This window comes from Takifugu flavidus, chromosome 2 (genome assembly GCF_003711565.1).
Source record: "Takifugu flavidus isolate HTHZ2018 chromosome 2, ASM371156v2, whole genome shotgun sequence".
NCBI lineage: Eukaryota > Metazoa > Chordata > Actinopteri > Tetraodontiformes > Tetraodontidae > Takifugu > Takifugu flavidus.
The window spans coordinates 6,329,477-6,354,451 of record NC_079521.1 but is presented as its reverse complement, the minus strand read 5'-3'; the positions used below and the strand labels follow the sequence as shown (position 1 = coordinate 6,354,451).

General features: G+C 41.3%; 1 protein-coding gene across 1 annotated transcript in view; it reads right to left on the bottom strand.

Annotated features, from left to right (window-relative positions):
- ush2a (Usher syndrome 2A (autosomal recessive, mild)) overlaps positions 1-22,062 on the bottom strand; it is a 133,011-nt gene extending 110,949 nt beyond the window's left edge. Inside the window, exons 1-12 of the mRNA XM_057012385.1 lie at positions 21,612-22,062; positions 20,537-21,128; positions 20,189-20,403; positions 19,883-20,101; positions 17,010-17,166; positions 8,393-8,531; positions 5,961-6,024; positions 5,398-5,499; positions 5,137-5,326; positions 3,759-3,973; positions 1,861-2,082; positions 764-857 (exon numbers count right to left, since the gene is read on the bottom strand). Coding sequence (XP_056868365.1) covers positions 764-857; positions 1,861-2,082; positions 3,759-3,973; positions 5,137-5,326; positions 5,398-5,499; positions 5,961-6,024; positions 8,393-8,531; positions 17,010-17,166; positions 19,883-20,101; positions 20,189-20,403; positions 20,537-20,983 — 2,064 coding nt within the window. The 5' untranslated portion in view covers positions 20,984-21,128; positions 21,612-22,062. The remainder of the gene's footprint in view (positions 1-763; positions 858-1,860; positions 2,083-3,758; positions 3,974-5,136; positions 5,327-5,397; positions 5,500-5,960; positions 6,025-8,392; positions 8,532-17,009; positions 17,167-19,882; positions 20,102-20,188; positions 20,404-20,536; positions 21,129-21,611) is intronic.
- Positions 22,063-24,975: the final 2,913 nt, after the last annotated feature.

Genomic DNA, 24,975 nt, shown 5'->3' with positions numbered 1-24,975 from the left:
AGGTGGCACAGGGACAAGACAGAAATAAAGAGATGAGCAGAAAGATGTCTTTACAGAATCAGTGTGTGTGATGACATACATTTCACAATGTGTGTGTATGTGCGCAAGTGTGTGTCTGCGTGAGCTTGTGTTTGCAGAAGAACTTCCTGTGACAACTTAGTTTATTTTAGAGTTCAACTGTTTGTAGAGAGAAAATATTAGGGTGTGTGTTTGTGTGTGTGTAGGAGGATTTTGAGAGTCAACAAGACAAACAATTCAACAACGACAGCTGTACTTCTTCATTGATGTCTGCTGCAGCCTCCCTCACTGTCACTTACACACACACACACACACACACACACACACACACACACACACACACACACACAGGTGCATGAATGATACATAAGTAGTGAATAATGCAGGCTGTCCTGTGCTATGGTGAGGTGGAGCAGTCAGAATGAACTTTTTACTGCTGACCAAATGGATGGTTTGTTAGGGTGATGTCTGCTGTCAGGTTTGGGGGGACCGAAGAGCCGGGCTTGCACTGATGGTAAAAGGAAGAGAGGGTTGAGGCCTGGGTCGGGCATTTAGTCAGTGATGGTTGGGGTATGAGGCTGGGAAATGAAATTTGTCAAAGTCCTCACAAATATTGAAGTGTAGTTTCATTAAAGAATTGCTTAATCAAGACCATGAGAAAAGTGCTCTTTTAGAGGATAAATATATAAAATGTGCAAATTCAAAAAAATATGAACAGTGTGGGAACTCATGCTTTAATACTCACATTGTAGCCCTCTGTGTGGCTCTCAGGTGTACACAGACAGCGGTAGGGAGTCAAACTGGTATCACAATGGTTGGCATGGCCATGACACTCACATCTGGCCAGAAGACAGAAAGGGAGAGCCAAGGAAGCAGCAACAAAGAAGAAACACAATAAACACTTCACATCTACAGGGCACTGGTGGTACATTCATAGGTTCAGCCCAGTAACTCAGATGAACCTCTATTGTTTGAAAAGGAACCTAAGCAACATGTTTCACCACAATATAAAACAGTAAAGCAATTTCAGTGTTGCAACAACGCTTAATTGGGCAATTTTGCATCTTCAGCTGCTGTAGGTCAGCATTTAATTTGGTAAATTTTGGCCTTCAATCCATCCTAAATCTTTCTAAGGCTGTTTGGTTTTTCTTTATTGTGGTGAATAAAAACAAGTTTCATACCAGCCTTTACAGAGTATGTTGGAATAGTTTCATACTGGCCAATAGGACACCTGAAATTCATCATTAAACACTTTGTCTTCCCCAACTTGCTTATTCAAACAGTTTGTAAAAAAAACCAAAAGGAAACAGGAGTGATGGAGTGAGACTGGAAGACAGGAGGAGACAGTGATGAAAAATACACAGCGATGAAATTTCAGCAGCAGTAAATCTGTTTCCCTACTTCACTGTAACAAGCTACTAATTAAAACAGCTTAGAGGGAAGGGGGAGGAAGACGGAAAGTTAGAGATGATTTCCTCCCACATAATCCTGTAATTACCAGTCATAAAAAAACGGTCGCTTCTGTCAGTCTAATGAAGAGATGTGTTCACAATTATTCTCAGAAAGCTTTGCTGGATCTCAGCCGTCTGGCTCTAAATACTTTCCTCAATATTCACTTGGTCTCACATTTTTTACAAATCGGCACCCAAAAGACCCTTGAATGGTTCTTTAAAACTATTACAAAACCTAACTGAAAACTAATGCTGGTGACTGTTTAACACAATATAATTATGCTCTAGTTCTTATTGCAATGATCCTCAAACAAATCTTGTGCTTCATACATCAAAGCAGGTTATGGCTCTGTAACAGAACAGTTGTATATTCCAATGAGTTGTTCCTCACCTGCCACTGATGGTGATCTCCTTGATGGCGTAGTATCTGTGTCGCTGGTTGACTGTAGATTCTCTGGTGTAGTACTGTCCACTCACATGGATCCTGACCTGGCTGGCATGTACCATCTTCTGTAAAGCTGGATTGTTGTAAAAGTCGTTGTAGCCTGGCCTGAGGTTTGGCTCTGGTGTCAACAGGCTGAATGTGATGTTACCACCAGAGAAGGGCACATCTCTGGAACAGCGTAAACATATGTACATATTAAACCCATTAAACAAAAGTACATATCAGGGAACATTTCAAATAGGTCAAAACCAGTGGAAATGCAAAAACTCCACACTTTTCAACAAACCAAACATAATCTCTGAGTTTCTGATGCCCTGTATTCTCCCTGCCTGCCTGTTACACATTTTTCATTTGACTGCAATGAGCACTGGTATTGGAAAACAAATCTCCTAGTTCACTTGTTTATTGGTACTTTACCAGAATCAAAAGGATCACTGTCGGTTTACTCTCAAAGCAGAAAAGCACCTGAAATGAGTCGGTTCTGCTTAAATCTATCCTGCCAGACACTCGGTTCAGTAGAGGTAATGTCTCTTGTAGGATTAAATTTATGTTAAGATATTTTTTTTAAGTGCAGATCCAGATCAAAGTCAAGTTTTTTTTAAATATTAAATTACATTAATGCCACAGAGAGCACTGTTCTGTTGCCAATGTGAAGCTGAATTGCTCTCATGCCAACTGATATAAAGTACGACAGGGCCAGGACGGGTTGCATGTGAGGTGATTCATTACATGATCTGTGATCAATTCATACATGTTGTATCTTGTGCAAACCGGGGCCTGAATAGAAGCAGCTATGCTAGGTTTCAGTGTGTGAACCTGTTTGCATGCGAGAACTAGGGTCCAAGTCTGGTGTTGTGAGACACTGCAGTGCTGTGGGTGGTTAGCAATAGACAAGTCACTGTGAGAGTGTGCCTTTCTATTTTACTTTGATTTTTTTGGGTTTCACACATCTCAGCACATGCACACACATACATAAAACTGTATTTAATTGTGTTGTCATGTGTTAATGTAGTGTTTTGCTAAGTCCTGCCAGTAATTTCTGTTTAATCTCGTCTGCTTTAAAAGGCCATGAGCACCAAGAGCATACAAGGAGAACGTGTGGCTCTGCACGGAGAGGATGTCTGCAACAGTCTATTAGACTCAGAGTTTATTTCAAACACCATCTGCATTGAGATACTGCAAGCATCTTCACTAAGTAAAGAAAAGCATCCCTTTCATAAGGGCTCGGGAGAAGACCACAACAGCTGTCAGGACCATCTCTTCTTGCCAGCTAGTAAAGAATCAAACCGGAGAATAGAGTTGACCTGGGGAGGCAGTTCCCATAAACTGTCACCACAACATTGCTGAGGCCAGATATGACGCTGATCTCAGAAGCCTCTGTGCAGGTTGTTCGGTGGGAACGCACCCTCCCCTTGAAGGATCGTGCCAAGGAGGTGAATGAAAGGAAGGGGGCAAAGTACTCTGAACTGCTGGAGGAGTGCCAGATTGATGGGTGGTGAGCAGGTCACAAGCCCATTGAGAGGATTGAACAGTCCCTTTGAAGAGGTGGAGGGCCAGCAGTAAGGCCACAAAGGTGCCAAAGGTCCCCTCAGGGTGGTTGTGGGTCAGGACAGAAGATCTGTGGATGGTTTTAGCGCTTCGTGTCACAGTGGTGACACATTTCAAAGTGACATCAGTGACTGGTTGACATTGCAGGAACAATTGTGGCATTTGGACAAATTTGCCAGCTCACGTGAAATTGCAAGGACGGGTTGAATTTGCCTTAACAAACGAGATCACGAGATCCAGATTTCCTGGAAAGACTGAATAATAAACATATTTTTCCATGTTTACATGGTGCTTACTTAGGTAGCTGCATACAGTTGACCGAGTCTGATTTTAGTAAAGGTCCATTGTTCTGCATTTGAAACACGCTGCAGTTCCGAGCCATGTATTGCCAGTCCAACCATGGCTGCTCCGTCCTGTGATCACCGTCAAGGTCAGTGGGGTCAACCTTGCGTCTTTGGATCAAAACGGTCTCAGGCAAGAGGCCCCCGAACTGAACTATCACATAAAAAACCTGAATGACAGAGAGAAAGAAGGTGGCATTAAGAGAGTGACGGGAGCACATCTGCAATGTTTGAAACCACAGCAAGTTCCTAAACACTAACATGGACCAACACATTATTTCCTTTACAGGTGATATTCACTGTTTTAAACTCAAGGGGTTACAAATGTAACTTTTAATAATATCATAAACAGTTTTGAGAAAAAAATACAATGAAATATACAAATGCACAAGTTTACTACATCATATAAAATATATGTGTCTCTCTATGTGGAGGTGTGGATATGGGTGTTAAGTGTTATCTGTCCCACTACAGCATGAGCTGGGACATTGGGTTACACAGCAGGGAGCGCATTAAGCCACACAACACACACACACAATGCGCACACATACATACATACACACAAACACACACACTCAAAGAGTCTTTTATCTGGGGACTTGAGCTGAGCTACAACGTCAGGACAGCTCCCAAAATCCATCTGCCCACACAAATACACACTTCAGAGAGAAGAGGGACGAGTCCTTTGACAGTTCCAGTTTCCACAATGCCCAAATCCACAACTCTCTCTCTCTCTTTGCACCCATCCAGCTCTGTGTGCAACGCTTACAAAGAGGACACTACTGTTCCCTGCACACACAGGGGCAGGCAGACATTTTCCCTAAACAGTCTCCAGTTTTATTCGACTCTTGAAACAAAAATAGGCCAGAAATGAACAAATCAAGGCACTGATGTACCATTTGTATAATGCTGACCCAAAACAGCCCACATTTGCTCGGGTTCTCACTGGGCCAACAGTCTGGGTCTGACTCAAGATTCAACACTTAAGAGCTCAAAAAGAGCATTTTGTATTTACTATAAACTACCAAACCAGAACAGTTATGTCTCTCTCTCAGTGTAAAAACAAACTAATATTTATCCATTTAAAGAACTTGGAGCTTCAATAACATACTTTTACTATTTTTGGCACAGGTTGTTCAAAGGTCAGGACTAAGTTGTGACAGCTAATCGATGAAATATTATCACTTATGCGAACACCACAGACTAGATAGTTGCCTAGTCATTTTGTCTAAAATGATTCCTACATGATCATTATTGATTATAATAATTATTAGAGGAGAGGAAAAACCTGAAAAACAAGCATAAGTGCTTTATTGCATTGGTGATACAGTACCTGATACTGTCCATTGGCCAAGTCCACTGTAATGGTGACTCCTTCATCCAGCTCCTGTGTGGACATAATTTTAGAAATCCAGGAGGTTCCCATATCCTGGTCATTCATATAACTGAGAGGATGAGCATTAAGGTTCAGCCTTAACACTCTGTCATTGGTGGTGTCCTCAACCCCACTGGGGATGCAGTATCTGAAAAAAAAAATTATGTGCTTTAAACAATAACTGGTGTAAAAATATAGAAAAATTCATCATGTGTCTACCTTTCAACTAGAGGGTGCACTCTTGGGTGGGTTTGAGGACAACGACACTCAGGCTGCGCATGGATTTTGGGCAAGACTCCTGAGTACACCTCCATTATTTCCCTGTTAAAACAAAAACAGCAGACGTAGTAACAACATGAAAACCTGTGCCTTTTCACTACAAAACATGTATGGAAATGAGCAGAAATCTGTCACGTCTACGAAGGAGCAAAATGAACGACTGCACAAATAAAAACCTTGCCTCAATCTGCAGGAGAGGAACTTGTAAGCTCCTCGCCCATACTGTGTGCAATAGATCACTGGTAAGCAAAACACTAATTGTCTTGTATTGAATTCTGCGGAAAATCCTCTGGAAGCAGTATGGATCTTGAGATGCAACGATTAGCTTTCCTCTTCTTTCCTTTAACCACCTCTCCCTTTATCAATGAACACTCTTCTCTTGTTTCTCTCATCATTTCTACATATTTATCTATTTTGGATCAATCTTTTATTGTCATTGATCAAGGCTTCCTCCTTTTTATTCCTTTAAATTGTTCCTCTACATCTCACTGAAGGTAACTCACCTGTTGGCCAGGGTGGCAGGATAAAATCTAAAGTCTTGCATCCAACCAATGAACTGATTAGACCCTAGAGAGAGGAGAAGAGGAGAAAAGAACATAAAGAAGGTGTTAATGGGTTTGTACTCGAGGCAGTGAGTGAGAGGATTTCACAGTATTTAGTAGATTATCTTATCAGTTTCTTGATAGCGGCTAAGCGAGGTTTGTTCAAAGCTTCTCTGAACGGCCAACTTCATGATGCAAAGGCCAACTCTTCCACATCTGCTCTGACAGCAGTTTCATTATCTTGGTTGGTTCACATTTTCCTTTTGAACGAAACATGTTGTCTTTAATTATCAAAAGCAATACACTGTTGATGTGCAAATTACTTTTAATAGTAATCTTATAACCGACACACAAAATGACACCCTCCAAATTTTTCCTTCTTCTAAATACTGTCAGGGTTTATGTCATAAATTGCAATAAAATAACACTCTGAATTTCTGAGATGGGTGAAATTTGTATTTGTAATCTATGATAAACTTTTAAGTCCACAAAAGAGCAATCATAAACAAAGACTTTTGCATCTGAAACACAGGCAGGAAAAAAAGCATCAAACCAGATTTAGTCCCAACATATCTCCTCCTACAAACATCCATAATGTGGAAACACTGGACCGGACATAAGAGACACAAACAGATGTTGATGCCAGTCCAAAGAGAGTTTTTACCATCCAGCAAACTTCTGTCCAGTGTGACGACAACTCTTGGAAGATGGAAAAAAATACCTCTGAGCATTGAAAGAACTCCTACCATGTCTACCTGTGCGTGCATTAGAGTATTTTTAGAGACTTTAGAGTGGATTCCAAAATTGTGCTCGGCAGAAAGAGTGTATGTATGCAAGAATGTGTGTACTTCCATCTGAGAGAGGCTTTGCTCATCTTTGGCCCCGCGACAATGTGAGCAGGCATGTATGGGGAGGGTGTGTGTGTGTGTTTGTGTATAAAATTCAGGGAGTGTGAGAGAGTGTTATGAGATGTAAGTGTGGTAGAACAGTGTGTGGTTGTGCAGCCTCAGGCTTTGGCTGAGGATTTCTTTAGCGTGAGGAAATGGGATTAAGCCCTTCTCTGAAAAGCACTCTCTCTATTGTTACTGGGTAGATGCAAGGTATAAGCCTTAATTCTCTCTTTTCTCTGTAGGTTTCTGTCTTCTCTCTCTGTCTTTCACTTCCTGTAACTCTCTTTCTTCTTCTATGTATTTGTATTGTAAATTGCAGCTAACAGTTAAAATTCCTTTCACTTTCATTTATCTAGTCTGTCGCTGGCTGTAAATCTGCATATAATTGGGTTTTTTTCTTTAAACTTTGAAACCCTTGAGCTTTAGGTGGATTTGAGACCAGTGTTTATTGCACCTTGGTCTCTAAATCCCAAAGTAAAGAAAATTTACAGATCCATACAGTCAAAATCTTGTCAAATCAGTCATATCCAACTTGAATGACACTGAGTCATACTGTGCATGTTACTTCCCAGCTATTTGAACGCAGCAATCTTTCATCAGCAGCTGATTCATGAACCTTAAGGCTGTGCTGTTCTGTTAACAGGGGCTCCTCCAAAAACATTGTTGTTAATCAATACATCTGATAAGCATTTCCATAATCAATTCACTGATCTGAATTTCAGACACAGCCCCCAGCTTCAGCCACCCCCCCCCCACACACACACACACACATACAAACACAAACACACTTTTCCTGTGAGCCAATCACTTATATTGATCACTAGCACTGATGTGATCTTCAGCTGATCAGATGCTACCTGCCGTGAACGTCGGATCAATGCCTGATAAATGAGAAGAAAAACACTCGTTTATCACCCTCCAGATGAACGGATATCATTTTTCTCCCAATTTCTCTCTTATTGACTCTAAGAGGACTCCCGGCACCACCAATCAATCACAGATGTGTAGTTGAAAGAGGGTGGGATAAAAGCAAAGAGGGAAATAAAAGTGGTCATTGACAAAAGATTTAGATAAACTAAGGTAAACTAAATGGACAGTTTGAACCACGAAAGAAAAAATCAAATATCCAAAAAGACAGATGACAGATGTATAGGAAAATTTAACAGGCTTTATGTGATAATGCTGATAAATCACTAACTGTCCAATTAGAACACAAAAACCACAAAACAGTCACAAAGAAGCTCAGAATAACAAATAAACTACAGATCTACAATCTCTGGCCCTTTGTAACTGTAAACTCCCTAGAGCAGAAGTGTTTGAGTGTCTCCCTCTGACTTATGAGACAACATAGGCTAATATGATATATTATTAATAAAGAGAAAAGTAATCAGTTTAATTTGGATGATTAGTTATTTGTCATAAAATCCTCACTGACAGAAGGTTTTTGATGTAACACAAAAGTTGAAGGAAGGAAAACACCTTTGTTAAACCGTCCATATTTACCTTTGGAGCTGAGTCCCACCCACATGGCAGCACCGTCCCCACTGCTGTCAGAGAGTCTGGTGGACAGAATCTGCGTGTCAAATGGGGTTCCATCTTCCTCAAGACCATCCAGGAATAGACTGACATGTCTGTCATGGACCTAGAAATCAGTCAGTGCAAGATACAGATCAATTCCCAGTGTGATTGTGTAGGTTGGGTGACATCACTGTCTAACAACATGTCCATGTTCTGAGTACAAGACTTCTGCGCATTTTTAAATGATAATGTCCTAAAGAATACTGCACCTCCTCCTTGTGCTTGTGTGTATCTGTCTACACCACCGGTGTATTTTTGCATATCTGTACACGTGGGTGTATGTGTGTGTGTGTGTGTGACGGTGTGTGTGAATTATACATACAGCTAATCTTCCAGCTCATTTTCCCCAGTAGCTGAAAGAGCCTGAGGCTAAACTGCTTCAGTCGCAAATTAGCTTTCTGTTTGACCAAAAAGCTTCTCTCCTTCCTTCCGATCTGCTGCATGAATATTAAAACTGCTCCGCAGACAAAAACGTCAAAGCGGGGGCTCCTTTTTTTCACATCAATCCTAAGCCCAAAAAGTGTACGAGGAACCCCTCGGCCCAATCCCCCACCCCGAGAAAACTTTAATTTGCCCCGCCATGCTCTCTCCTACTGTATCTTCAAATCCTCTGTTTGGGCATCCCAGTAAAAATGTATCACTCCTTTTTGTTTTTAAAGATCTCCTCTCTCCAGTTTTCCCATCTTTACTTTCACTGTCACTCCTTGTTTAGTCCTTCCACCCTCTTCTGATGCCGTCTGTACCTCCCTTATCTGGTCCTATTTTTCATAACCATCTTGACTTCTTCTCCCCTCATCTCACTTCTCTCATTCCTTCATGTTTATCTTGCCCTGTCGCTCTCACTTGTTGTCTGCTCTTTAGGGAAGTTGAAGAGGTGTGAGGAGGGAAATAAGTCCAAGTCAAAAAACGCCTTTAGGGGATGAAGGCAGGCCCAGACAAGCGTCTGCCTCTCAGAGGATAGTTAAGACGCCCAGACAGACACTTTCATGATGGCTGATTGAAGACTGGCAAGCACATGAGAGTGGAAGAGAAAGTGCAGGAGAGAATGAGAGTGGGGGGAAAAAGGAAAGAAGAAAAGACACAGGAGGGAGAAAAAAAGACAGAGCGGGTGTAAGGATGGGAGCTAGAAGAAGAGCCCTCTTTAGGAATCTCTAAGCTGGAGCTATGTGGCTCTTGGGGAGATGTGAGGCGGTTGTCAGGCCTGATGTAAATGAATCCTGAAGCGCTTCATCCTCCTTAGCTGCCACGCGCCCTTTTGAAACACAGCCAACTCCCTTTGTTAGCTTTCAAAAACACTTTCGCTCCATTTTCCCTATGCCCATCCATCTGTTTTTTTCTTTTTTTCACCTCAGTTTCTCTGCCCGTCTTTGTCTTGTTTAGCCAGTTTAACTTGAGAGTTCTTTGTGAACTATAGAAAAAAGGAGGATTTAAGAGAATTCAATAGCAATGATAACAAGACTCATTTGTACTCGCTCCACTAAGTCAAGATGAAAGGAAATTATTACTTTCAACCACAGTCTACTCTTTTTCCACAGGTGCAGTTTAACCTGAAGTACTAAAGCCACAATAATACCATACATACAAGCTAAAGTAAACCAACACAGGACCATTAACCAAACTTGGGAGCGTTTAAAAAAGACATAATTATTGCCATTAACTGAATTTACTGGAAATAGTCATTATATTCTTAATTTCACTATCAATATAAATGCATGATTCTGCGAGGTATTATCCTTCCTAAATGAAAGACCATTACTAAAAGAAAATCCCTTGCACCTTTCCATTGTCCTAGTGAGCAATCGAGACACATGCAGGTTTACTAGTGTTCCATATGTTTGTGTTTTTCATCACGTTAAAGAGATGAATTACATGGCTTTAGACAGAATATCACATCTGGACTCTTCTCCACCTGTGGTCTCTTCATGGTTTCATTGGTACCGAGTCTGGAGGACATCATTTTCAACTGAAATGTTCTAACGTTTGTCAAGCTAGAAACTGAAGCCTTGGTGTGAGTTTTATTGCTGAGCAGATCATATGATGTAGCATATCACGCTTCTCTTATGTAAATCCCTTTTTCTGAAAGGAATCTTAATTACAGTCATGCTGTTAAACATTTGCCTTGAACTGTGTTCTCAAAAGTTTGGTTACTCTGAGTTGGGTCCAAGCAGCCTGTTCTCACCAAAACCTGACTGGCAATGTTGCCACCTAAGCCCATCTAAAAGCCCAGAGAAACCCAGAGTGGGAAAGCTTTTAGTGATCTGGCATTTTGACTAAAGCTCTTCTCGATTTTCACACTCCTGCCAAGCTACGGCTCAGTACACAATGTGGGCAAAAGACTTTTTTCCCCCTAACATGACTTTGTAACATGGCCACAAAGCTAAGATGCAGTTTAGACAATAGAGATATTCAGACAAGAAAACCATCTTTTCTTGTGTACAATAATAAATAAAAAAAAACACAACTGCTTACATTTCAACTATGAACTGAAAGGTTTATTACAAAACTTCTGTATCACATGAATTAAAATGGGTCTCTTGGCTCACAGGCCAGGAATGAGCCTGCATCATTCCTCTGATCACTGAAGTCACGCCACCAGCTACATTAGAATGAAAACAAAAGCTAAGAAACTCTAAATCTAATCAAGGAAACATTTCTTAGAACCCTTAACACACATTTTTGATCTGATGAAACTTTAAAATTGTTGCTGTAATCAAATCATCTGGTGTTTCAGTGCCGCGTGCAGCTCCACAGAAGAATAACTTCAGAATAACTTGAAGGCATTCTCAATTATCTGATATGTTGCCAACAGCTTGGAAAATGTCCATTATGGCCACTTGAGGTGACAGTAAGAAACTACTGACTACAAAAACATTTGCACATTCATATATTACATCAAAAAGCATCAAAGAGAAGAGCAAAAGTATCATTTTCCAGCACATCAGTAGGATTTAAGAAGAAATCCCTCATATACACATCATGTTTTCAGCATGTTCTCATCCTCCTGTCAGCAACCTCATTCATGAATCTGCTTGTCTGGGTCATCAAAGAGAATATTCTAATCCCAAAAATCAAACTGGATTTCTTCGATTTACATTTACGGTAATTGCTTGACATTTCCTAATTCATGCTTTCTTAATCATGTGCACTCACAAATATAACATCCATCTGAACATCTCAACTTTTTTATTGTACACTAATGCCCTTGTGTCTTGACTGGTTTGTGTATCAGTACCAAGATATACTAGTAACCCACAAACTGATTTGTGTGTAGCCTTTTTTTTAACCATTCTGTCTTCCTGATTCAAACCAGGGAGTTTAATATGTGACATCTCTTGAGCAAACAGCCCGACTCTGTAGGCAAAGCCAGCTTGTTTTAGCTTTGTGTTTTGGTTTAGCCTCGTCCCGCTGGCAGTAAGGAAATGTTTAGAGAATCAGGTTTAATGGTTGTTTTTAAAGCAGTTAATAGCTTCTGGACCTCCTGGAGAATTTCATATGCTGGAGGCTGAAGCCCTGGGCATGTTACAAGACAGACACACCCATGAGCATTTCAGAGCCTGGAAACAACTCTAGAAACCCTAAATCCTGGAAACTAACCTGCAAATCAACTTCATAATTTCGGATCCACTGACCATTAAGAAATCTGGAGGTTTAGAAGGGAAGTTCATGATCAAATGTAAAGGTTGATAAATGGAATAGAAACAACATTTATATATTGTAGCCATGAATGAAATATGGCTGTGATATGACCTTTAGGTTTTAAAGAAGAGGGAATAATGAATTAAATCAGTTTAGGATTATATTTATGGATAAGGGGTAATATTAGACCTCCATGTTGCTTCTTCAGGGCTATTGTCACATTTTCTTCTCACTCCCCCCCTTGTTATTAAGCTTCTAAGCAGTCCTGACCCCCTTCACCCCCCAATCATACATGAACTGTGAGCAGCACTGATGTACAGCCAATATTCTTTCTATCACATTAACACAGCAATACTGTGTCAGGAAAGTGAGAGGAAGAAAAGGGAGCACAGGGAAAGAAATAAAGAAAGTAGAGGAAGGGAGGGAGAGGAGGGGAGAGGAGAGGAGACACATTTGTTCTACTCATCTCAGCGTTAAAAGATACAATTACCTCTCACAGCATATTATCCATGTTTTATACCAGCCCAGGGCCCCGTGTCGTTGCCTTGCCACGCTTACCACATGTAAGAGCCATATTTTAACACTAGCTATGACAGTTTATTTAAGAAAAGAAAATTGTCCCCTGGGATATGAAGGGAGTGATGAGGAGGGGAGGGAGGGAGAAAGGTGGAAGGACAAAAAGTGTGGGGGGCTGCAACGAGGGGAGAGTGAGAAATAGATTACGCCAAGGTAAAGAGAAAAGAGATTCTGTAGAGAGCAAAGATAAAAACAAGAGAGGGAACATACATAATGTGACATATATCAGCCGGAAGACGTTTTTTTTTTTTTTATAGTTAAATGTAAAAAAAGCTTCTGAACTGGGGAAGAACTGAAGCAAAATGGATTTAGGGTTATACATTTAGAGGTAACCGTCACATTTATTCAGGGTATTTCACTAAAGACAGGTTCTGGTTTAATATATATATATATATATATATATAGTATTAATGAGGATTGGTTGTAAAATACTGTTTTATTACAGTTACACTTATTTTACAGCTGTAACCTGTTGTCTGACGGCACACTGAAATGTTACATTTCTTTGTTACATAATAACAACAATAACAATGACAGTAACGATCATAATAACTACAATAACATTAATCTGAATTCTTACCCCTTCACAAACACACACGCACACGGCTCTCACTTTGATGCCAGTCTGGTGCCCTCGTCTCCTGTGCCAGCAGGCAGAGGGCAACCATAGAGGTGTTCCCTTCACCCCTACACAACAACCTTGCCTCACCTTCACACAGGTGTGTACACTCACACATTCTCAAAGAGATACACCTGCAGTTAGTGCACACCTATCTATACAAACACACACAACATAAAAACAATCACACACACTTGTGTTTAGTACCTTTCACAATTTTTCCTGAAACTAGTGGGTACAGACAAAGGTGGGAATAATCATATGGAAAATAAACAGTGCGACTGCAATAGTGGTTTTTCATAAACTCTAGGAGCATTAGCAGCAGAATTACTGAAAGGATGAAATTTAGTCAACACACCCAGAATCAGCAGCATTTGAGGAAATGTTGTCTTTTGTGCATGGCACCACATGTAGAAGACTACTGTCAGTAAGTAAAAGTATTTTATGCAAAAATAACCTTCATATGTACCCATTTCATTTCTAAGAAATAATTTTAATTCTCATATTGGTTCAACGTTTTTTTTCTTGATCAGTCTAAGTGCGTTTTTGGCAGTGAAAGGAATTTTCTTCTCTGTTTTCTGCTTTGTTATTTCCCGTTGGGCATCTTGCATACAAGATTTTTACAAACTACTTTTCTGAGTGCCTTGTGTTTCAGGAGGAGCACATTGAATGGCTTGAATCTAAAATCATTAAAAGTCCCAAAGTCATTTGTGTTTTACTGGTGCTGGGATGTGTCTTTATGCAATGTGGTGCAAAAATGACAATAGTTCAGTTTATAGTTCTGTAGTTCATGGGAAGTCAGTTCGTCTCCAGCTGTTGGGTTATTTGGTCCTTTAGCAGGTGCCTGCAGTCTCACTGTATTTTAAATGATGACCCTGAATGTGCCAGTGGAGCGGACATCAGATTTAACTACAGACCAGGGAACAAAATAGTAGAAGAAACTGACAGACTGTATCAGACAGCCTGGGCAGATGAAGCATGTGTGTGTATGCATCTATGCGCAGCAGCAAAAAGATGCAAAGACTGAGGTGAAATCAGGTCTGTCAGTGCAAATTAGTCAGCTTCTGTCACGACTAGAAGAGTCCTCCAGATGCACAAACATGCCAGCATCTTCCTGTGTAATTGTGCATGAAAAGAGTCCGGGGCAATCAGCCGACACTTTAGTGGCCGAACAGTCTGATAGCGCAGCAGTGAGGGAGATGATTCATGTACAAGACAGTTAACACATTAACTCCCTCCAAAAACACGCACGCAGACAGGCGTTTACAGTGACATAACCCATTTAAGACGTGTTGATCATCTTAGCCGTCAGATAAAGCTGGACAGACAATGCACATGTATGTGTGTGTTAAATATTTATGCTGTCATGCAGAGTGTTGATGGGGCCAGTGTGATTTGTTGTGTCCATCCCACAGCCTCTTCTGATCATGCTGATTTGCTCGGGCACAAACAGATGGGTCCCCTCTTGAGCTGGTTCAAACACAGTCAATCACTGGTTCTCAACTAAAGCTGGGCCACATGATTTCATTTAAATGATCTAAATGGTGATATTTTCAATCTATAATCATCCTTCCTCCTATCTTCACAACAGAAGTTGAACAATGACAGATACGCCTGCAGGAACACAGAGGAAACAGAGTCCGCACTGGTCCGACATCGTAACCACAGCTTAACTGCACTGAGCCACCTCCCTCGCTCTGCTCCTCTCAGACCGTCACTCCCCCAGGCTAACTTTTCCTCCACTATTCACTACATCGTTACCATAATCAGATAAGACAACTACCTAGGGAGCACCAGCATCCCTGCAGCACCTTGCTCCTGGCACCGTGTGTACGTGTGTGCCTGCCGAGTGTGTGTCAGTGTGTGTGAAGTGCTCCTGGCACTTGGAAACCCGGATTCCTTTTGACTGTCTTTTTCAGTGTTTTGATCTTTTCAAACTGACAGATGACGTGTGTGTGTGTGTGTGGTGTGTGTGTGTGTGGTGTGTGTGTGTGTAAGAAAGCTTATTACCCAGTTCCGTAAAGGGTAATGTCTGTATTGTGGCTGACAAGTCTGCTACAAATGACCACCGAACTGTGAGTACGTATGAGCAAGTAGATAAGCTGCCGCGCATGCATGAGAACTAGAGTGCACGTATGTGAATGCTGTTTGAGTGTCAAGGATGATTATGTTATTCTTCTGAAGGGTCAAAGCAGATCACATCAGTGTACCATTAAAGGCTGTCTGATTCAGGAAGGAAACTCCTCGGAGCCACAGCGATGCTACGTGGTCCATGCTACGCACACCACACATGGACACGGTGAGACGCGTGACGACCTGATGTCTACAGGGCATATGCGTTTACTGTAAAGCAAAGCCACCAGCAAGCCCACATTTAGACAACACACTTGACTGCCAAATTACCGTACCAGGCATCAACACCAATCAGCCAGCCAGAAAAATAAACTGTCACGTTAGATTTTCAAGCGAGCCACAGTTTCCCTGTTAAGTAGTGGTCAACGCTTATAAATCCTTCATTTCCCCCTCTGGCCTTTAGTCAACAGCGGCTGATATCCATTGACTTCTTTTATGTACCTGTGTTTGGCACCTAAATACTCTGTGTATTTAGTATTTATGAGTATTTCTGGATCTAATAACTGCAATGTACGAGAAGTAAAGATATACCAGTAACCCACTACTGAATAAAGCATTTTACAATAAAAAAAATTATACATTATAATGGTCAAAAAATTTTTTTTTTACAGTTTCAAAATGATATCAATGACAGTAACCATAATTACTTGAACAACATAAACAATATAATGTGCTTATATTTATTGAATATTTTAAGTAATGTATAATAGCATTTTTGATACAGAAAAAAATGTAGCAGAAACTGTTTTAGATTTAAAATAGAACATTTTTTAAGTGTTTATCACAATTAAAAATTGTAGCCTGCAAATCGATGTCCCTGCTTTCGCTTACTCACTTGTGCACACACACAGACACACACACAGACACACACAGACACACACACACACACACACACACACACACACACACACACACACACACACACACACACACACGGCCTCCAGACTCTCTACTTCACTAGATGATATTTTAAAAAGCTCAGAGCTCATGAAAGACTCTTTTTGTTCATGTCTCATGTTTCCTCATGATGCTTTCTTACATTTCGTGTTAATGTGTGATTTAAGGTTGACTAATTCAGCAAAAAGATGACAGAAAACATGAAGAAGGAAATGAATCTTTTCTAAATTCCAGGTCCCTGACAGAAAACAACAGTGACTCCCTTGTTTAAGGCACCTAATGTGTGAAAACAAAACATCTAATCATGTTTAGTTTCTCTTTTCTTTTTAAAATGAATTAATGTGTGCATGTCACAATCCTGACAAGCACACGTTTGGATGCACACATCATGCCTCTTAGTTTTAAAGATCCTCCTTCCTGAGCTGTATGCATTCATTAAAATAAATCTAAATAATTCAGCACCGTGTGCAGGTATTCTTTCACTCATCTTCTCTCTGTTACTGCAAACACACCACTTGCTGTATTAAGGACTGTTGCTGACTTGCTTTCACCTTAGGTTGCCTTCACACTTCGCAATTCATGCCATTTCAATTTATTTTTTAACTTTTATCAGCAAAAATCACCTGTCATATTAACATATATGCCATTCTTTAGCCGGGCACTTTGTTTAATGTTTGTTACCTGTAAAACAAGGTGAGTCCAGCTCTCCAGAGGGATCCTGCCCTTGGTCCTGAAGCTGATGGCCAGAGGAGTTTGGCCATGTCGCAGGGTGAGGGCTTGATCAGACAGCATCACAGAAAACAGCAACCCCTCTGCTGAACTTTTCTCCAGCAGCATCCTAGAGAAAATTAAAATATAGTGTTGTTTCAGCTGCTGCACCGTCCAGTTGGGCCACATCAGCTTTAAAATTTCAATCAGAAATCTGTAGAAAGGTTTGAGGAAGTGACTCTAATGCTGCTACAGTTTCTCAGTCTGACATTTACAGACACATCATCAATATTTTACATGACTGCTAACTTTCAGCTTCTGCTCTTGCTGCTGTCAGAGACGCACCCTGCATGCGTCATTTTTACCACCATCTCTGACATTTTATAGGAAACCATGGCTTTTATGAACCTACAGCCACATACGAACCTCATAAATCTGACATTTGCATGAGAAAGCCCATATATACATGCTGACACCTCCACAAGCAAGTAAGACTGTGTGTAGAAACATCTCATAGGAGACGGTGGTACTTGTGATTTAAACATCAACCTTTGGGCCTCACACCATTAGTCAAGAGTCCATTAGTGGGGGTGGAAAAACTCTGGAAAACTCTGGACAAACCTTGAACAGGAATTAAACACTTGCACCTTGAGTTTTCATCATGAGTGTTGCTGCTGCCCTGTGATTCCTGCTCTCCAGCTGATAACAAGTTCTAAAAACTCTGGTTTCTGAGAGCAGGTGGCCCTGTTCATTGTTCAGACAAGGGGAGAGATGTGAAATCAGAGAGAGTGGGGGAGAGAAAGAGAGAGGGGTCAGGAAAGATGGACAGAGGTGAGGATAGAGACCTCCTTTCATCTGGCTTCTTTGATGGCAACAATGATCGTCTCCACAACAAAAGACTGATGGCCAACAACGGCAGCAAAAGGGAGAGGGAGAGTGGGTGAGAGAGGAGGGAGATATTACTCCCATTCAGGTGCATTCACGCATACAGGTGTCATGTTCAGAAGACCAAGACAACAAGATGTTTCTGCCATCAGAAGCCCAGATAACTCCACCAGCAAAATCAGAGAATGCAACTTCAAAAGTGGTTTAAATCCTCAGATTTTTACTTAAAATCAGAATCAAAATATAAAATCTGGCATGAGGTCATAGGTCGGACCTTGAATGGGGCCACTAAAAAGGTTCTCAGCTTGTTCTTGTGTTACACTGCTTGTTCTCTCTTCCGTTACGTAGTGCATAGTGCATAGAGTTTAACTGCCCACCTCAGTGCCCAACCACTGACCAACCACTGTCCAACCACTGTTGGACTCTGAAACCTGTGTTTGAAGCCATCCTAATTACCATTTTTGGGTGAACAGCTTCTTTACATTTTAGATGAGCTTAGATTGCAGGCCAGATTCTTTTTTTGTGTGTAGGTTTCTTGTGGGTCTACATGAGCATCAGTGTAATCTGAGTATGTGTAATTTTGCACCGTCTTGTGACTACCTGAACCCCACTAGAGGAGTACACCACTCCTCACTCAACTCAAGTAAAACAAGACCGCTGGAGGTCAGCTAGTAATGCTAACCAGAGTACACCTGAACTGTCAGCTGCGTCCATCAGATTTCAGTTAAATCACAGCTGAACATTACAGGAGGTACATGAAGAATTAGCAATACATTCTCTGAATACTATGAATTTAAAAAAAACACACACATTTCATAGCAGTGAAAGTCAGTGAAATGTGCACTTACACAAAACACTTACAAAACTTACAAAACCAGTAAAAAAACAGCCGGATCAATGCAATGAAAAACACAATCTTGTAAATCATTTTAAAAACAAACTGAAGACTCAAACAGTGTCAATCCTGCCGTTCCTGTTAAGATGATGGCAAAAGCCCCTCTGACACAAACACAACCTGTCTGTATACAACTGGCCCAACACCATCTACACTACCAGGACCCAGATGCAGAAACATTTGTAGCTCTTTAAAAGAAATCAAAAATATAAAGCAGCACAGTTTGGCTCAGGGTGCCAAAAAGTGCTGATTTCTTTGCTGTCTTGGGCTAGGTTCACACTGGTTAGAAACCGACCTGCTCCACTCTCTCCTCCTCATTTGTTTTGTTTCATTACCTCAGTTTAAACATCCATGTTGCCTTTTTAGCCAGTTTTCTAGAACATTTTCATACTGTCACATCAGATTATTGTCTCGCCATCAGAGTCTTGTGGAGAGGCGCTCACAAGCCTTCACATCCCGACAGTGACGCCACAAAAATTTGGTAAATTTTGGTAAAGATTCTTTCTTCTTCTATTTTCTCATTCTAACTGCCTCTACTGCTCATTGGCTTAAAAATGAGACAGTAAACACCAGCTTCAGTAGCCTTTGTGTTTACCTCCGTGTGTGCAGTCATGTTCATCTTCAGCTGGACAGGAAGATAACATGGGCTACATTTAAAAACACCCAAATAAAAAAAAAAAAAATATATAAACAAATACAAAGTGAGACTCGGGCCTGCGGTGTGAGCGTAGCCTCATTGTGCTAAGATTGAATTGCATTCATCAATCATTTACACCACTTAACTATGCCTGAAGGATTTGTTTGTTATGGTCTGCAGACACTAGGATGAGTACAAGGTAGGTAATTAATACTAAGTAGTAGATTTTCAGGTGTAAAAATGCACTCAAAATGACAACATGCACCAGTTCAAGACACTTAGAAAACACCAAATTACCACAGTACAAGTGCTCCCAGTGGAAAATAGTTCAGAACAATTTTACCTCACACACAGAACTGAGTACAGTGGGAATTTATTCAATTCAGAACAACAGGTAATGGCTGCTTTTACAGTTTAGATCAAACTCACATTTCTTCTGAAGATCTTGGTTTTATCCACACTGCCAGGGTGAGGGAACCCAACACTCCTAGTTTCTGTGAGGGGGGAGAGAGCACACATCCAGACCGACTGGGCTGAAAAAGCACACTACTGGATCCACCAGAGATCCTCTCTGAACTGGAACCGCTTCTATTTTCCGTCTCAGTCCCAGGACGAGTGTCATTAACGTCTTCGGTTACACAGTTGCTCCTGAAAAACAGTTTTAATGTCAAAAAATGCTTTAACCTCACTAGACTCCATTATCAACACTCCTCTAAGATGCTACATATGTAGAACCTGTGGGAGCGCAGCAACAGCGGCGCAAACGGAGGTGTGCTGGACCTGTAGGGACAGTCCTGGACACAGAAGGCCTGATAACATGTCACCAAGTCATTGTGAGAAGATGCTGACTGACAGTAGCTGCTCCGTTCAGGCAGACCACAGGTGGAACGAGACGGAAAGGTAGAAATAGGCTTGTAGGCTGCAATGTTCTCCATCTGTGGGAAGTTTCCCTGAGTGGAAAATTCATGTATTATGTCTCTGGACACTAAACACACTTGATTCAGTTAACAACAAATAAATAAACAAATTAAAAATAATATATACTCTACAGACAGTGGCCAGTCCACAATGAGCATTTCCTACCTGTGATGAAACCGATTCTGGACACAGACTGAAGAGGAGGACCATTAGCCGGAGGAAGATATGAGGCCATTGTATCAATTTTACCATGGTTTTCAGGTGAAATGGATTGGCACAAATAGGCCACCTCTTCCTTCTTGCTTTCTTTAGTGCACCTTCTATTTTTGCTGACAGCACAGCACCAGGATTGTAACTAAGGTGGACTCCACACTTATATATTTCTCTCTTATCTTGTCCTGTATTTAAATTCATAGCTCTCTGCTGAATCCCTCGCAGACCTTTGAACTCACAAAACTGTACAACCAAGTTTTTTGGGGTACCCAGTGAGGTCCAAAGTTCTCCAATCTTGAATACGAGTTCCTTAAGGTTCCTTGAGGTGGAGGGATCTTCTGGATCCAAAGCTTCCATCAGAGGACCTCCAGCCACACCTAAATAAGTGATGACTCTCATGGATTCATGGTTCCAGTGGTACTTTTTTACAGGTCAGTGCCCCTGGGGCGAGGCCACAAAGCTTAACTCTGTCACACTGCTCCTGTCCCTCACACACACACAAACCACATCCAAAGCCTTCACATGATAGGTAGGATTTCACAATCTAGAGGGGGAAAGAGGAGAAGGAGAGAAGGGAAGTGAAATGTGCTCAGACCAAAATCCAACACGAGACAAATCTGAGGAGAGTGAAATGTCATGCAGCCCATTCCCTAACCAAAGCCTAGACTATCATGTACAGCTTGATGGAGGCACCGCTCAGCTGATACTGCTACATTGCTTTCCTCTTTTCTTCATTTTCCATTGAATTAAACATGTCCCGTTTCCCCCCTGGCACCTGGCATCCAGGTTATTATCCAACTGAATGGGTTTTCACCCAAGTTTGTTGGAAATTGAGGCTTAAGCCAAAGACGTCTTCATTACAATACTTATAAGCTTCAATTTCACATTTTGACACACAGAAAGAGGCCAACAGTGCAGTCATCGCATTAGTGTCTGCATTCCACCCTAAAACGCTCAGGTCTACCTAATAATGCCGCCCAATACTGGTCAAATTTGTAAATAACACGTTAAATATCCCCGAGGTTACCTGCCCTTGTGGATTCTCAGCACAAAACTCGATTTCCATCACAAGGAGAGCGTTGAAGCGCTTCAACCTGTTGCTCCCGGGACAACAAAAAGTATCTGGAGGTGTGTTTGTCCGCACACCTGTCAACACTCCGCTGACGGAGGAAAAATAGTCCTCTCCAAACCTGACTCCCTGTAATCATCCGCCTTCCCGCCTCCAAACTTGGAATACAACCCGAATGGAGGCTGAACTTGACTGAGCTCTTCTCTTTTCCCTCGTCTCTCATTCAGAACACGGTGCACGCGGCGCTAAGGAGATTACCGCGAGACACCATCTGGCCAGCAGCGCGCGAGGCGGCAGGATACCGCGCGCAAAGTAACGAGGTGGTGACGTTACACCGCAGAAAGGAGAGTAACGGGAAGTTCCCAAAACACGGGGCGACGTGTCTTTCAGAGAATATTAAAATCTGTGATGCATTCTGGTGGTAGGAGTGCCCCCGACCCACCTCCGCATATGGGGGATGAGTCTGTAAGGGGGAAGGGGCTGGGGACGCTCCGGCCGTCGCTAGGAAACCGTGATCTGCTGCAGCCACAGAGGGTGGGTGGGCAGCAACGAATTAAGAGGGTCCCATCAGTCATATATGGGTAAATAATTAGGCCAGGGTTAACCCTAACCCTATCCGAGGGTAAAAAATACCTGAGAAAGTGCTGCTTCATACAAAAAATACAGCTCCTGTTTCACATGTACCGTGTAGTCAGAACACCACCGATGTAGGATTTGGGTTTTTGCTTGTTTTGGGGGTTCAGTGTTGTTGTTTTCAGTGGTAAACATGCTCCACTAACGAACACACCAAATCCATCCAGTGAAACATGAATATTTGCTAAAATATGGCAAATGAGCTCCAGATACTGTGGCAGGACCAGTGCATGTCATGGCAGGATCAGTACATATGGCAGGACCAGTACATGTCATTGATGTGCCCAGTTGTGTGTAGCTGGAAATGGTGAATTTGAGAAAAGATGTTTCAAGTGTTTGGGCAATTTGAATTAATTTATTTGTAGCTTCTTTAAATTCTTTTATCATTAGAGGACAGCAAGAAGGAACCTCCCAATACTGGTGTTGGCTTCAGGACAGTCACCAAATGATGCCATAATCAGAACTCACTGAGCTCAGACTGCTAAAAACAACTGGACGGGCTGATCTGGAATCAATAATAATGTGTAATTGATGAGGTATCACAGAAATATAATAACAGTTTCAGCCCCTTAGTCCTTCTCATTTTGTGCCATTATCTCCATTTGAGAGGAAGCAGAAATTAAACCATGTTTAATTGACAGCCTCATGTCTTGCAGAGGTGTCTTTCTCTTTCAGCCATTTCAGCGCTGTCATCAGGGACACGGTAACCTGTGTGCTATTAATTAGGCATTGGTAACAATTAACCCAGAATCATTAATTACAGGACATGTCAGTGACACATCCCTGCATGCACTATTGACCACATTTCTACTTTACACACTAACACAATGTAAATGTGCAATACAGAGAGTTTTTCTATATTACAAGTGCAAACATATAAGAAAGCCTCAGAAATCTTGCTTATATTTCACAAAGCTGAACATCCACAAGCAAAATGTCAACAGTTCTCCCTGTAGCAACACAACATGCAGCCAAGAATTTGGTATAATTTAGTCTTCTGCTCCCCACTCCCCAGCTGAACTGTGTAACCCCCCCCCCCCCCAAAAAAAAGAGCCTCTCTTATATTTTTCCCTGCCGACAAGTTTTTACGTTATCATACTAATCGCGTTTGAACAGCTGCAATTTGCTTTGGTTGAACAAAGGCATTCTAACTAGGTTTTAATTAAGTGTTCCTAATGACCTTAAGGAGATTAGAGGTTCGCCTTCTAATCAATACTAGGCAGAGAGAAGCAAAGGGAGGGGAGGGGAGGTGGCTGGGGGCGAGGAAAGAGGGAGAGGAGGAAAATAGGAAAGAAGATGAGAAGGAAGGTAAGTTATTAGAACTGAAATTAAGGGAGTTTGCTTTAATTACCAGCAAAATAAATGTATAGTTGTTTAAAACAATAAATGTAATCATATGCATTTTCAGAACATTCTTAAAAATATCATTTGTCAGGGAAACAGTTGAAATCCTCCCTTTTAAGTGTTTATCCTATTTGCCTGATACTTCCTCCTCTGACATCTTTTGAATGACATGGCAGCTCTGCGTCAGATTGGCTGTGATTATCAAGAGCTTCTCTCGTCCTCTCCTCATGGGACATTTGCATACATTTACACAGAGTGTGTCCACATAGCGCAGAATCGGCTCCTACATTGATTGTACTAATTTATTCGGTCGGCCGCATTCAATTCAAGAGATTGAAGAGCAATCCCACAAACGGGATTAAAGCCGAATGACGATCACACGAGTGATATTGTCTCATTTTCTAAATTAGTTATGTATGACTTATATTTGGCAAAATTGTATTTGCTAGTCTAACAACATTAAGGGGGAGATGGTAAATGTAGTTTATGAATGTACTGTGTCTTTGCATCACTACATCAGCATGAATATGTATGGAGACATCTCTGGCCTTGCCACTGATTAGGAGAGTGGAATAAATTGATGTTTGGGCTCTGTTTTTTTTTTTTTTGACCAAAATAATATTAACGCAAACCCACACATACTCATGTTCACCACTAAAGCAATTTAAACTTCTGAAACATAATGTAGCATCACATAGCTACAATATTAGCAGGAGTAGCAAAAACTGAGAAACACTTGAAACAATGAATGTTGATTTTAATCTGTGATTCACAGAATTACATATAAAAACTTCCTGTCAGAATCTTCAAATCTATCTATAAAAACAAAGTATTCTGCTGTTCCTATTTTATTTTTGTGTCTTTTCAGGTAGATGTAATTCATCTAGTTCAGTGTTTGCTAATTTAGACCTGCAGGAGCTCTTCTCCTTCTGCCCCTGGCCTATAGCTGGAATTTTCCCCTTCTGTCACCAGCTTCGAGCCCAACAACCCAGGCCCTGCAAAGTTTTAAAGGTTTATTCTGTCATTCGGCTAGTACAGACATAACCCACAAGGAGAATGGACACGTGTCCCATACACTGGCCCACACTGGTCACCTCATGTGAGTGCAACAAACCCAATATGGTCAGTGGGGAATTCAGTAAGGTTGAAGTATATTTGATTGAACCTTCTACAGAGGAGAGCCTCAAAGGTCTTTAATGTAACTGCTGGTTATGCTTTAAATAGTTTGATGTTGCAGATCCACTCATATATTCAGTACAAAACAGGGACATAAGACTGATAACTATAATTCCATTTTCTGGAGAAACATTAGACTAAAGAAAAAGTGTGGGACTTGAAGTTAAGA